At 37.0% G+C, this 16,044-nt stretch overlaps 1 protein-coding gene across 1 annotated transcript in view; it reads left to right on the top strand.

Annotated features, from left to right (window-relative positions):
- LOC148017364 (mitotic phosphoprotein N' end (MPPN) family protein) overlaps window positions 1-1,189 on the top strand; it is a 32,703-nt gene extending 31,514 nt beyond the window's left edge. The window contains exon 4 of the mRNA XM_087663500.1: window positions 296-1,189. Within this exon, the coding sequence (XP_087519626.1) occupies window positions 296-598 (303 nt within the window). The 3' untranslated portion in view covers window positions 599-1,189. The remainder of the gene's footprint in view (window positions 1-295) is intronic.
- Window positions 1,190-16,044: the final 14,855 nt, after the last annotated feature.

The raw sequence follows: 16,044 nt of genomic DNA, 5'->3' as shown, positions 1-16,044 counted from the left end.
GTGATTCTGTTTGGCATTAAGTCAAGTTTTTGGTGTTAGGAAGTGGAGAGCAGATTGGTCTTTTTTATTTTATCATGTTCAGTTCTGTTGTTTCTGGAGTGCAAAAGTTAATGGTATGCAACAGCATGATGTGTTCACAATCACTAGAGGACAGCTTTGTACTGTCAGTTATTGCCAATTTTTGAGAATCAATCTGATGCTGTCTTTGTGGTATAGAAGTTCATTACTTTGGTGCTCCAGATTGTTAATATGTGTCTTGAAGACTGATGGTCTGTTTGTGTAACATGATGAACAGACTAAATTTGATGCACAGAAAGCACTTTACAAAAATGGCACACAAATCAATGGTGCCTTGATTCTGGGAGTCAAGCCTCTTGATCCTTTACAGAGACAGGCCCTTGTTGAGAAAAGTCATAGGACTGTATTCAATGTCTTACCACCGAAGACTCCAATAAAGGGCGCTTCTACAATAGTTGGGAAAGCTTCTGCACGGCCTTACTATCTTCAGCCAAGTGGAGGGTCTCAGGCAACAGGACCCATTGCCTCACCTTCAAAATCCACTTTTTCTAAAGTCGTCGATCTAATTTTTGGTCTGTGAAAAGGTTTTAACATAGGCAAGCTATATAAACTCTCACTTGTCATGTCTGAGATTTTTCAGATCTATTATGTGGGCTATACGGCATTGCAGCCTCGGGACCATATCTAATGTAATTGAAGCTATCACATACTGGAAAGATCACACTGTTTCATGTCTCATTTTTGCACCTTTGCCTCATTCAGAAACATTACTCTGCCCAGTATTTTCTTGAGGTCTTACATATTACCCCTGAATTCCAATCCAATGTGAGTCTTGTACTTGAAGTAGGGGAGATTTTCAACCAAGCTTAGGCTCGATTAATAAACAATAGGTCTTTCTGAAGGTCGCAAGCACGTGATTTTAAGTCTCCCTTGAAGTTCCAATGAGTTTAATCCTGGAACTTATCAGCTTCTCAAGGTAAGAATTTTGCACACCTGCAAATAGGACTGATCTGATCCATCAATCCCAGGATGATTGTTGTAAGGTCCCAGGAAGTTCTGCTTAGTACACGTGTGAATAGGACCAATCTGATCTTTCAATCCCAGGATGATCCTTGTAAGGTCCCAGGAAGTTCGGCTGAAGGTCAATGGTGTAAAACTTTTTGTATAGTATTTAAAGGATCATTTTGATCCATAGATCTGTATCAGAATGAAAGTTTGATTAAGTTTACACGTCTTTTCATGTTCATCTGTTGGTGAGGGGTAGAATGCATAATTTTGGGAGTTGTACATTGCCTTACTGCCTACACAACCTTCCAAACACCAAATCTGTCCTCTCTCATTTTGTGGATTGTGAACAGCAGAATAAGTTGTATTCAGACATTCAAACCTGCATACTTCACACTGAAGTTGCAGTGTGATCTCTGTCCACACAATATGGAGATAATCTGAGATTTCCTTGCACCTAAAAATTCAGAGCTCCTCACTCACGATAAACAGGTAAACAAGATCCTTGTTATTGTGACTGACCCATGATTCAATGCATGACATCATGTAAAATAAGATCCCTGTTACGACAGACTCATTATTAAATGCATATGAGAGCACATTCAACTCACATCTTGTCCTTTTCATCCTATTGCTGTAAGTCTGAATTTTGTATTAGGTTGAACTGTGCTGTCTGGCTCCCATGTGATGACTAGCTGACCATTTTCTTAGTTGAAAATCGTAGCATCAGTTTGTAAGTGCTTGATCATTAATGTGATGAAAAATATGATAATCTTTTGGTTATACTTCAATTTTGCTTGTATTGCGTTAGCTGATGTCTGTAGATATAGTTTTGTAAGATAGTTTTGTAAGTGGTTGAACAGTACTAGTGTTCCCACTTGGTTCTTATTTCTGTTGCCAATGGGTATGACATGGAAGTCAGGATTAGATTAGTCAGGTGTCCATTGAACATCTTGAATCCTTACAATTCCCAAGAGTTTGTGATCCTAAAGTCAGTCATGGTTGTGGTTGATATGACATGGAAGTTAGAATTAGAATTAGTCAGCTGTGTCTATCGGGCATCTTGAATCCAGGTGTTAGTATTATGTACATCGAGAGAGAAGCAGCATGTATTTGTTATGCACTGTAATAACGGCAGCAGAGTTGTACATTTGATTGGGTGGTGCTCCTGTCCTGGTTAGAGGTTGGTGCAATAGTTGACCATTAACTATAACGTGTTTGTCCTATTGGCAAGCCATGGACCTGTGTTGGAAAGATCAAGATGCACGAAAAAGCTTCCAACTCTTGGATATCCCTCCAACTACCCTGATTATTACAAGCATGGTGCAACAATTACGCCAGTTTATTACTTTTGGAGGATTGTCCTTGGGCAGAGAGTCGAGGAATGCTTCTCTACTGGGTAGAAAATAGAATCACAGCTTATTCCAGTGATTGGGGATGTGCTTAGTAAAACAGCTCCACCTTCCAAGTTCCCATATGATGTTTGTGTATAGGCAAAATGAAGTTACGTATCCCTTGGTATCAAACATTTTGAGCTTATCTTCATTAAGATCATCATGTTTTGCTTGTAATCTGGTCAAAACTGCCCAACATAATTAAGAATTTACAGCAACTTAGTACCGTACTATGACACAATGTCCTTTCAAGTTTCCCCCAACTCCATTGATATGTCTAACTTGTCATGAACTCTTCGAACTAGCAATAATTGGTCACATAATGTACAAATATGTGTAATCTCTCCATTGTAACTTGGTAACATTATCTCAGTGCAAGCAAAATATTTGTGATGGCATGAAAAGAAATGTGCAAAATACGGGCATGAAAGGTACAGCACACTGAAGGGGCTATTCTACAGGTGGGGTAAAATCAAGCATAAAGCTATTTATGGTATTCCAATTTCAGAATTTAAAAGCTTCAATGGTTTAAGACTTTGCTGCAAGACTCCAATAAGAATTTAAGACTTTGCTGCAAGACCCAAATAAGAACTTAAGACTTCGTCGCATACAATTGTTAGCTATATGCAAGCAAAGTTTAAAATGAGTAGTCACTAGCTACATTAATTGGAAATACACTAGTTACACTGTACTTGGATGGCTATTGAGAAATTAGACTCTTGGTTGTAGAGTCTTGTTAAATTTTCAAGAGTGAAGCCACATAAAGCTTAAAACCTCTTCATGAACTTCAAGTTATAACTCAATTGAGATTAGCTCTCACCTCCCTACAGCAGCACTTGGCTTATCTTTTTTACCACATAGGTAGGGGTTAGGTGCATTGATGTATGCTTGATGGTGGGGTCCAAAAGGTCACCATAAACTAGGCAACATGGATCTATTGAAGCATATTCATCTTTCAATAATGAGGCTCAAGAATAGTGGCAATAATCAACCGCATCATTAGTTTAGTTCAATGCTTCAGAGTGGAGTGGGGTACTCAAGCATCTAAGCATGCGATGTTGGGCCTATGTGAGATTACTTAGTGTTCTACCACTAATGTGGCTACGAGGAATATATATAAGCTCCTCCATAGTGAGGTACACCCTAATTGATTGGCTAGGAAAGTTAAATAAACCTATGCAAAATCAAGCATGAAAAGGAGCCATGACATCATTAATACACTTCATCCCATGCTTCAAATTTGATTTCGTAGAGCTTAAAAGCTCTTCATGAGCTTTCTTCAAGTTTTAACTCAATTGGCATGCACTTTCACCTCCTTGTAGCAAAAACAAACTTGAAAGACATCAGAGTGCTTGGCTTAACTTTTGTACCTCATGGATAGGGGTTGAGGTGCAATCCTGTATTTTGATGTAAGTGGGCCCAAAAGGTCACCATGAACTAATCAACGTGGATCTATTGAACCATCTTCCTCCTTTTCAATAGAAGGCTCAAGAAAGTGGTGATCATTGATCGAATTATCACTCTAGCTCAATGCTCGAGAGTATGGGTGGATACTAAACCATATAAGTATGCAACTTTAGGCGTATGCGAGTTTACTCACTCGGTGATTTACCATTGTGCCAATTCATTGCTTGTGTGATCAATTGTCCTATGGTTTCATTGCTTAAAATAAAAATGTGTAACATGAGAGAGAGAGAGAGAGAGAGAGAGAGAGAGAGAGAGAGAGAGAGAGAGAGAGAGAGAGAGAGAGAGAGAGAGAGAGAGAGAGAGAGAGAGAGAGAGAGAGAGAGAGAGAGAGAGAGAGAGAGAGAGATAAACTCTATGTTTAACCTTATGAAATGTCCTCACTAAAGGGTTCACTTACATGCATTTGAGTTTCCAATGGGTAGTGGTTGCACAATTTAGGTGGTTCGTAGCTTTAAGCCATGAGGACAACCTAAAAAGCACATTGGTGGTGGTGAGCTAATTCCTCACATCCTCTAGCTTTTTTTTCACATTTTTCTTCACTTGCAACCTTGTCCTTTTGGGATTCTAGAAGGTCTTGTATAGATTTCCATCAAGCAGAATTGTATTTGTCTTATAGAAGATAAGTTTTTGTCATTGCGTATCTTGAAGAGTTTCCTTTGTTACATTGCTCTTGTGCAAATACCACTTTATTATGTCAAAATAGATTTTGAAAGCATTATATTAGCATATTTGTAGCCATAGGAAGCATGACACATGTGCCAAAAAAGATATCAAACCACTCAAGGAAACACTCTAACAAGCTAGATTGCATCGAGCTTCCTTGTCACACTTACATTCTCTTCTTGTGCCCAGAATGCATTATTTTGATGAATTTAAAAATGCAACGCCAGATCCTCCATGTGAGGAAGAAACAAGCATGCCATAGATTTTGATATGAGAGTAGGTTTGGATATTTGAGGTGCCTAGGACTATGCATGGGTATGAGGCACAACTTGGATGGAGGATGAATAATTTGGATTCAAAATATGAGGGCTAGATAGCTTTCTATAGCATCATGGCAATGGAGAGAGGAGACATTACTCACCTACCTTACCTACGAAGGCATGGAGTGGATTATGATCCTCAAAATCTTGGCAGATTCGATCTTTCCCTTATCTTCAACATCAAATATTAAGGAGTGGAAGACATCCTTAAGTTCAAGGAGTAGGATCTAGCACCCTCCTTCAAGGGCTTTGGTTGTCTTTATTTTTCAAAAACATTGTCTTACTTGCATTAGGCAACAAATCTTGTGCAAGTATATCTGACAATACACATAGAAATCATTCACAACAATGATATTTTAGATTGTTTGTAGAAAGAATTGCAAAAATAATTTGTTTTAATTGTATTGACTATTAGAAAGATATTGAATGCTTGCAATGTAGTGTCTTGTCTATTCATTAAAGGCTAGGCAATTATTTATAATCATGAAGCAAAACCGCTTTTGGCTATAGCAGTAGCATCTTTCTTCTCTCAAGTTATATTGATGATTAGTTTAGTTGTTGCATCTAGGTCTTCATATTCATTTCTTAACTTTCTCCTTAACTTCTTTGGAAACCCAAATAGTTGTGCAAGGGAAGGGCTTTTTGGAACCATCATTTATGCACTTGTGGCTATAGAAGTTAGTTCTTTTGCATGTTCTTGGTCTTCTTTTGCATATATTGAATTTTCCTTTGCATCAACATTTGTGAATAAATATGCCAATGATATCAATGAAGGAAGGACACACAAACATGACTTTCTAGTTCTCCAAACAAACGGATGCTATTGATCTTTGACTTTGATAACACTATTGGTGCTGGTTTTCTTTGACTTACTCACTAGATGTAGATTTGCAATAGATAGACATTACAATTTCCAAACTTTGATTTCATGGATGGTTTCTTTTCTTTTAGCTCCTTTTGAGGTGTACAATCTACAAACAAGTCACAACAAATTAAACATAGATAAGCCATCAATCTTCATAAGTGATGGGTAGTACCTTCAACTCTACTAGTTTTTAAGTATAGTACATGCTAGGTTGGAAGCTTCTAGACTAGAAAAAGCCACCTTGATAGTCACCAATGGTAGCTACTTAGTCAAATGCTACATCCTAGCCTAGTAAATACAACTATATTACTAACTATCACCATATTGGTGCTTATCACCACTAGTATAGTATCATATTGGTGCTTACCACTAGTCACTATCATCATGTTGGTAGCTATCATTATGGTGGAAACTACTAGTGTGGAGGCTATCATGCTACTTGCTACCACTACTATGGTAGCTACCAATATATATATTTTTCTAGGAATACATTTTGATAGATAATATTATATTGGTAGCTACCACGTGCTATTTCTAATAAGTTCTTCACTATCATACTAGGAGGGTATCATAATATTAGCTCCTAATAAGGGTGCAACCACATTGGTAAAATGAAGATTTCAATTTGGTAACTTTGAGAGTGATCAAATTGGTAGACATCAATGGAGTAGCTACCATATTGGTGGCTACAAGAATGTATTGCTACCACCCAATTGAAACCTTATTGAACTCTAGTGACAACTATTGAGTATGGTAGCTACAAAACTAATAGCTAATTGTATATATAATAGTGATAGCTATCTATTATATCAACAATAGTCATATAGTTACTTGCCAGTATAGTAGGGGCAACTACCACAAGTATACCTAGCATACTAAAAGCCACCTCAATGTTGTGGTACCTAAATCTTATTAGTCAATATTTGTGCTATAGTAATAAAGCCTAGAAAACGATACAAATTTCAATGCTTACCTCTCTTTATGCATTCATTTGATGATGCACAATTGGGAAAACAACGTAAAAGTCCTGTGAGATGACTTGGCTACACCTAGGTCCCATGCACTTGTTAATGTTTCTAGCAAGGTGAACAAAATATTAGATGTGATAAGCATGCTGCATGATGGCATGAATGTATCCAATGCCTCATCATCAAACATGGCTAACCCACATGTAGCGCAAGTCAAAGGTAGTCAAACAAAGTCTATTACACCAATTGAAACCTTTGGTGGTTGCACTTTCAACAAGCCTAAATGGTTCCTAGCTTGAATTTGTATCACAAACCCCAAATGAGCATCCTCGATACCTATGTCAGATTCCTTCAAGTAAAGATATTTTTAAAATGCATTCTTAGTAGAGCATGCATATCAAACTTAGCCATGAAGTTTCTTGATACTTACTAAAAGTATGCTCACTTCACTTTTTTATTCTTGATCTTTCTAGCATCATAAGCATCAGGATATTCTAACTATTGCAAATAGGATTTGGCATATTAAGCTATCTTTTTGAACTTACAATCGACCCCATAGCTCCCTCTTTGCAAAATGAACATCTACCTTGTGTACATCAAGCTTCTTTGCAATCTTAGTAAGTTTTGATAATGCCGTATCATGGCTGATTGAAAAATCCTAAACACTATCCAAGTGAGCAAGAAGGGTTGGACCAAAGTGTAGTTTTGCCAATGGGTCCAGAATAGAACTTAGACTTCCATGCTTTAGAAACACAGTAAAAAGTTTGATAGATACACAATAAAAGATGCCTTTGTTTCTTTGATTGCAACGCCCCTACCTCCATGTTCATTGCAATACTCTTAGCGAATGCACCCTAATGAATTGAGCCTATTAGTTGTTCATAAATGAATCCTTTTGCAAATTCTTTGGTTACTTCCATACCATAATTTCTAGGAGGTTCTTGGTGATTTGAGGTCAATGAAGTGTAGAACTTTTTCTAGAAATCTTGCTTTACAATCTTAAACTTGACTTTTCTCCTTCTCATAGGGACCATGAAGATGGTCAATTGAACTTCATAATGAATTCCTCCTCACTTAGGATTCTAGGAACCTCACTAGAATTTATGAGATTGTACACCTCATGGGCCTTGTATTTAGTTAGGTGAAAAATGATATTTCTTCCACTTGAGTGAGATAGAAGGATTGAAGGTTGTAAGGCTGAAGGGATGGGTCCTTCTGAAGATGATGAGCTTATGGATTTTGTCCTTATTACCTTTTTTGGGGCTTCCTTTGGATATGTGTGGATTCCATTTGGATTCTCTTTGTTTTCCTTACCATCTCTTGGAGGGCATAGCCGGATTGCTTGAGGGTGTTTCGCTCATTTGACTTTGCATGATGTTGCCTAAATAATGTTAGGGTGATGATGCAAAATTGACACAAACTAGAGACTAGGTCCCTATGTCATGCAAATAATTAAGTAACAAACTAGAGACTAGGTTCCTATGTCATGCAAAATTGACACAAACTAGAGACTAGGTCCCTATATTGTGCAAATAATTAAAGTAATATCTCAATTAAAAACTATCAAATCACATTATTGCATGCAAAATTTTGCGTGCTCATCACTTGGAAAATCTACCACACATCTACCAGTATGTGAAGGTAACTCCTACTCTAAATGTTGGTAGCTAGTGTGCCACCATATCACACATATATCCATAAGGTTTTCTTCTCTTGTTTTCCTCCAACTTTAATACTATGCAACATAATGTAATTTGAAAGTATTGGAAATAACTATGTGAATGTACAAACAATGTGGCTATGTGAGGGTTTTGACTAAACTTAAATACTTCATTCAACTCTTGACACATCCCATGAACAATGTGAGCTATTCTCCATACTTTAGAAACACAATAAAAAGTTTGATAAATACAATGGTAAAGGCCTTGGTAAAAAATATATCACATTCTATTTGGTAAGTATTTTATCTTTTAACTCCAGTTTATAAGTCTTACATTTTCATGTAGCCACAAGAAGTTTTTTCTTATGCGATACATTTTCGTAAAGCATAAAAGATACTTTATTGAGAACCATGAATCATTGCCAATATGAAATATCCAAAGAATGAGATATCACACTATCAAGCACAAATATTTTATTTTAGGACAACAAAACATGGTTATGGGTTTAAAAAAAAAGCAAAATCACCACGTGAGATGTAAAACACTTTCTAAACAAAACAACTTCAATGCATAAACTCCACAAGAAACCAAAAGAACATAGGATATCCAATTAATATTGCTAAATATAAGGTTTTTCATTACTATGGTAGGAGTTTGTTAATATATGTGAATTTTATCACATTAGAACAATCAATCAAAATGTATTCTCTCTTTGCTATTTTCTCTCTCATATTTTTTTTTCTTCTAGCAAGGTAGCATTTCCTATATTACACATGAGAAACTCCTTTCCTCTTGTATCCTTGCAAGGGGGGGAGGGAGTTCTTTACAAGATTAGCAACCATGAAATAAGCACTGTAGCATAGAAAATACCCATCTCTTAAGCCTTTGAACCTTGGAGCATATTCAAAACTTCTAGCTATAATATATTTCTTAATAAGCACGACTTTGTATCTATTTGGAGGTATGTGAAAAAAGGCCATAAATTTAGATAAAAAATTAAGCACATATAGTGGTAGCAGAGGCCCTTTTGAGTCTTTTAAAGGATAAAAATTCAAAATGTTAAGATTGAGCTTGAACTAGCAATGGGCAAGGTGCAAAATTTAGACCATAAACATTCAAAAAGACCATAGATTTAGACAAAAATTCAAGCACATATAGTGGCAACATGGGCCTACTTGAGTATTTTAAATGATAAATACTCAAAATGTCAAGATGAAGCCTTAACTAGTAATGGGAAAGTGCAGAATCCAACCCAACCTTTGCCATCGTCCCACCGATTTGAGCTAGAAAATGCACATCATCATAAAGTACTACATGTATGACATGTGAAATTCAATTCAATATCTTGTAATTGATCATTTAAGCTTCATAGAATTGATATGTCTTACTTTAGTAATGGAGCTTAGATGTTTGGATTTCTTTTGTCACCTTTCCTTTCTCTCAAAGGTAGATGGATCTTAATTGGTTCCTTGATTGTAACCCTCCTATCCTTGTTCTTTCAGTTTGCTAAATTGTAAGACTTCTTTCAATATCCAAAAATTCATCTTTAGTAGTAAGTTAAGTACCCTTGATCTTTATGTAAGAAAAACCCAAGTGCACTAATGGCATCCAAGAAGTATGTGATATTGTTTGCTAAGAGAGATAATTTTTCATTGAAGTCATTCAAAAAGTCCTCTTCACAGACTCTACACTAATGCTCATGTAGTAGTCCTTTTTGAGCCTAGTGAATTTTTGAATGTCATTCAATAGAATGAATTCCTTCCCAATAATAAAAAATGAGGGAAGATTTGCTAGGGTGAGTGAATCAAATGTGTCTTACATAACTTTTATATTTTCAAATTGTTTATAAGAATCATACAAAATACACTCTTGTTTATGGAATGGATAATCTAAAGTAACTCTATGATGTTTAGGAAGTTGGTATATCCTAGACCTCCTTTGGTTGTATACCCCTCCCTCAAATGGATAATGAATAAAAATCATGGACTTTCCAACTACTTTCACAGCCTCAGACATTTTATTGAAGCTTTGAAACTCCTCTTGGGATTAGTATAACATGTTATAGATAGAACTGTGAATGGTGCATTAAGCATCATTGCTTTGATAGTTTGGTCTAGCCAATTATATGTTCTTAGCCCTTGCATAAAGCGCAAGATTATTTTCCAGCTATATGGCGATCATCTTGTCACAATACAATGTGATAGCCTCGAGTTCATCACGTTAATGAAGCCAAGCAACCTCATATGTAGCCATTCTTGCTCCCTTGTACTCTACCTTTTTACTAGAAAAAGAAATTGCCATTAGTAGATCTCCTATCACATGGACACGTTTCCTAATTTGCATCTACATATCCAAACACTTTATCTTCATAAATTTAATGCCCAAGAAGTACCTTAGCTTGTCCAATTCTTTTATGTAAATTTCAACCTTGATCATCTTCTTTACTCTTGCAACCTCTTCAATGCCACTTTCGGTGATGATCAATCATACATGCATCGCATTCAACATTCCCAACTACTTCCTTGAAACATATTTGACTCCATTTCCTATAGTTCAGGACCTCTTTCCTGCTATTCAGGATAGTTTCCTGCAATTCAGGACAGTTTTCCTAACACCCTACTTGCTATAAACTATATTCCAACAATAAAAAAACACAGTCAACTGAACATAAACCAAGCTCAAATCAGTTCAAAACATTCTATGGTAGTGGCAAAACATCGCAACAACAAACTATGTCCATACAAGTATCGATGTTTGTACTGTATGCAAGTAGCAGTACTAAATATAGCCAACCCACTGCTATAACCAACGGTATTTTCTCTATTAAAACAAGAGTATTGAGACCTCAAAACATCCCCAAAACATCTCATTCAGTTGCCACTCTATGCAGGAGTTGATACATGTCCAACCGGTCAGAATATATTGCATGTATGTCAAGTGAAGATGATAGGTATCCTTCTTGCAGACAATAACCAGTCAACTGGCACAACCAGCAACAAATCAGTCCAAACTTTGGACTCTCAGCACTCACAATATCCCAAAAAGCATCTACCACTCAAGTGATATAATCCAAGCATTTGTCACTCGCAAATAAACATCACAGATACTTCAACCCTGTAGGTATATTGTTTCAAAATTCAAGACAACAACTAGTTCACTATTTCTAGCCTGCAAATAAGCTCCAAAACTGAGCATTTAACACTCCAATATCATGGTCAAATGCATGATAATAAGGGCATTTACATTATTAGGATGAAAGCCACCAGTGCCTTGGAATCACCTACTGTTTACTGCAGTAAACAATAAGTCTGCACAGATCTGTGTTGAATATCTCAAAATCTGTGAGGGATTTGAAAAAAATTTCTTCTGCAAAGTTGTAGAAATGTTGAAACGGTTAGGGATGTGGGGCCGTTTCTCCAAAAACCATTTCTGTAGCAAGATATAGCTTCTGCAAAAAAATGGGCTGTAGGCACAGTCTCCTTTGATGGCATTTTCTTCAGATCTGATGTCTTGATGTCGAATGGCCACTGCCAAGCCTTCAAGCTTCAGGCATTCAAGCTTTGATACCATGTTGGAAGAGAGGGAGAGAGACAGAGTGGAGTGGAAGATGAGCCTTAGCTCATTGTTGTTCTTCTTCCATTATTCTTCCATCATACTAACTGAAAGAGACTTACACACATAGGTATGACTAACCAAGACTAACTGTGGTTATGTCACTCACTACACCGACTTATTGAGTGTCACACACATGTACAACTGTATCCAGCTAATGTCGGTCACATACATAAAGATAGACTAACTGAATAGTAACGGGGCTTGATATTCTAACAATATCTTGGAGATAACTTTGGACATTTTCCAGTCGATAAACTAGACGACTTGGCTGGTACTTGGAGAAAAACTTTTTCTCCTAATTCAAAGATCCTACTTGACCTTTTCTTATATGCAAAATGCTTAGCCCTCAGCAGCTTGCTGTAACTTGGCTTGCACAATTTTAATATTAGGTTGCATGTCAGTAAGAAATTCTGCCACACAGCTGGGCATTTCTCATCTGACCTTACTGTACTAGGAAAACTTGGATTCATTCCATAATTTATTTCAAAAGGAGACAAACTTGTCGCCTTATGAGGTTTGTTGTTATACAAAAATTCTAACAAAGACGAATGCGTATCACAATCTATTTGTTTATCAGATACATATGCTCTCAGCATGTCTTCTAGTATCTGATTGACTCTTTTTGTTTGACCATCTATTTTTGGGTGATCACCACATGACATGTTCAAAGACAGATTTAAACGACCAAAGACATGACACAAAAAATGACCAGTAAACCTAACATCCCTATCATACAAAATGGACGTAGGTAGACCATGCAACCTAAACACATGATCAATAAACAAATCCGTGACTTGTGGAGCTTCCACACTTTCGCGAGTGGCTATAAAATGAGCCATTTTACTGAAGCGATCCACTATCACTAGGATAGTGTCTTTTTGTCTTTGGGTTTTAGGTAGGCCGACAATGAAATCCATGGAAATACTTTTCTAATTAGATTCTGGAATTTGTAATGGCATTAGCAGACCTGGTGGCTTCACCCCTTTTGCTTTATTAACTTGACATTGAAAGCATTGTTGGACATATTGGAAAACATATTTGGCCAACTTTGGCCACCAAAATGTCCTTCTAACAAGCTGTATGGTCTTATCAATACTAGGATGTCCTGCACAAGGCACATCATGGTTATCAAATAAAACTTTCTTTCATAGTTCCCGTGCATTAGGAACACAGATCTTTCCTTTTCATTTAAGAAACCCATTCTCAGTTGAAAGGTTCTTAAATGAACTTGCCTTATCAGAAATAATAGTAGGTAATGAAATAGAAGTATATGGTCCATCCCTGATCAAAGATTCTTGTTCTATGGCCTGATAAATTTTTGCCATATAAGAGTCCTCTAACTATGCTTCCTTTATTTCTTGAAGCAATGAGCTTTCTAAAATTGTAAAGCTCATTTGATACATTATACAAGATAATGTATCAGGAACAACATTATCCTTAACCTTCTTGTATAGAATTTCCATATGAAATTCTTGCATCATTTCAGCCTATTGAGCTTGGTGCCCTTGAAGATTTGATTGACTACAAAAATACTTAAGGGTATGGTGATCTGTATAAACTTTAAAATTTGCAATATATAAATAGTGCCGCCAAAGTTTAAGGCAATGAACAATAGCATAAAGCTCTTGTTCATGAATTGGCCAATTTTGTTGCCTTGGGAAAAGCTTTCAAAAGCTACATGCCTGCCTTCTTGGCTAAGGACTGCACCTATCGCGATGCTACTTGCATCTATTTCTAAAACAAACGGTTTCTCAAGATCAACTATCTTGAGAATAGGGACAGTAGAAATTGCTTGTTTCATTGCCTCAAAACTTTCTTGTTGCACTGATGTCCACACATAGGGCATCATAACTGGCAAAAAATCTGTCATAGGAGCAGCTATATACAAGTAGGCGTATAGAAATCTCCTACAGAATCCCGACAATCCCAAAAAGGAACGAATAGCTGTTTCATTTTGGGATATCGGCTAGCTAAGTATCACAACAACCTTCTTGGGGTCCATCTTGATTCCATCGGCAGATACAATATGACCTAAATACTCTATCTCTGCTAAACATAGAATCGTCTTGTTTGGGTTAGCATAGAGTTTTGCTTCCTGCAAAGTTTCAAAGGCTATCACCAAATGTGACTCATGTTCATGGATACTCTTACTATACACAAGCACATCGTCAATAAAATCTACAAAGAACTTGCCCATGTATGGTCTTAGTAAATCATTCATTAATATCATAAAAGTAGTAGGAGCATTTGTTAAACCAAAAGGCATAATCAAATACTCATATTGATCAAATCTTGTTCTAAAAGTAGTTTTAAAAATATCTTCATCTCTTACTCTAATATGGTGATAACCACTTTTTAAATCAATCTTACTAAAGATAGAAGCACCACCTAGAGCATCCAAGAGATCATCAATATGAGGCATAGGATATCTATGCTTAATAGTTATTTTATTTAAAGCCCTGCAGTCTATACACATTCAAAAAGAACCATATTTCTTTTTTACAAGTAAAATAGGGGTTGCAAAGGGTGAAAAGCTAGGTCTAATCAATCCTTTGCTTAAGTACTCATCCACCACCTTACGGACTTCATTCTCCTCTTGTAGACTCATCCTGAACGGGGGTCTAGCAATTGGATTAGCTCCTGAGATGAGCTCAATCCTATGCTCCAAATTCCTATGAGGAGGTAAACCAAGAGGTAGTTCATATTTAAATACATCAAAAAATTGGGCTCTTATTTTACTTGATAAGGCCGAAGGGATACTTGTGGAACTTCCACCTTTATTCGTGTCATCCTTTGACATACATTTAGAAATATTTAAAATATAACAAAAGTAAAGAGACTTATAATCAATCTTGAGTGCCTTGGTCATCATGGAGAGAATCTTCGCTTCTTGGAGATCTGGTTCTCTGCGAATCAACAATCGTTGGCCCTCGTGCTCAAATTGATAAATATGAGAAGAGAATTAGAGCTAGTAACTCAGTGTTAGCAAATTAGTACCCCTTTTGTGCCTCAGGCGATAACACTGTATTTGGCACAGTTGGTACTTTCTTTGTTATTGTGATGGCTAGGATCCATTCATGATGACCAGAGCCATGTGGAGGTGACTCATCTAGTCATCTCTCACCTTATCCACATCCTGCATTGGATTAAGCACCATTTGAGCACTGAATCTTGCCTTCTTGGGACAAGCCTTACATTTATGTTGCCCCAGGTATCCGTTAACAGAGTCCTCTCATTTCTTTCTCCCTTTGTTGTGGAGCACGCATGGATTCATTGTAGGCTCTCTCAGCCATAGCAGATACCTTCCTCTTGGTACCTGACATAGTCTTGATCATATGCACCTCTCTAGTGTCCGCACGAGGAGCACTAGATGCAACTACAGGAGTAAAGACACGGCGTGCACCTCTAGTCCAAGGAAATATCTGGGCCTTCCCATCTTCAAGGACTAATGCAAGCTCCACTTCCTCATTCAAGGTTTTACATCTCTCCTTCCTGACAAGTGGCCTTAAGGTTTCTTTTAAGCCCATGACAAATTTGTGCACTTGCAGAAAGTCAAGAATACGTTCAAGGACCTTTAATAGAATCTCTCTATACATGTTTGCATATTCCTGGATAGAAAAGCTCTTCTGAGCTATGAAGAACCACACATCTAGAGCCCTTGTTTACTCATCTGGAGGGACAAAATTATTATAAAACAATGTCTTAAATGCAATCCAAGTAGATGGCTCTGCATGATCCTACTCAATTTTCCGCCACCAATGGTGAGCGACATCCATGAGATTATATGTAGTTTGCTGTATCTTTAAACCATTCTCATGAATATGGCGTAACTTAAAAACACTGCTCCCATTTGGAGAGCCATTGTTCCATCGCATCTGCAGTCCTTTGTGCCACCATGCCATTGAACTTAGGTGACTGAAGGTCTTTAAGCTGCCACTTAGCTTCTGGAACAGGAGGAACGACTATGGAGGAGTCATGTACAACTTATGTGTTAGGCATACATTCATAAGGTAAACTCTCATCTAAAGGTCTCTTGCCTCTATCCAAAGCATTTCGAGTTAAATTTTG

Source organism: Lygodium microphyllum, chromosome 22, assembly GCF_053477565.2.
Source record: "Lygodium microphyllum isolate KBCC chromosome 22, Lygodium_microphyllum_v1.1.10, whole genome shotgun sequence".
Classification (NCBI taxonomy): domain Eukaryota; kingdom Viridiplantae; phylum Streptophyta; class Polypodiopsida; order Schizaeales; family Lygodiaceae; genus Lygodium; species Lygodium microphyllum.
This window is presented reverse-complemented; position numbering and strand designations above follow the sequence as displayed.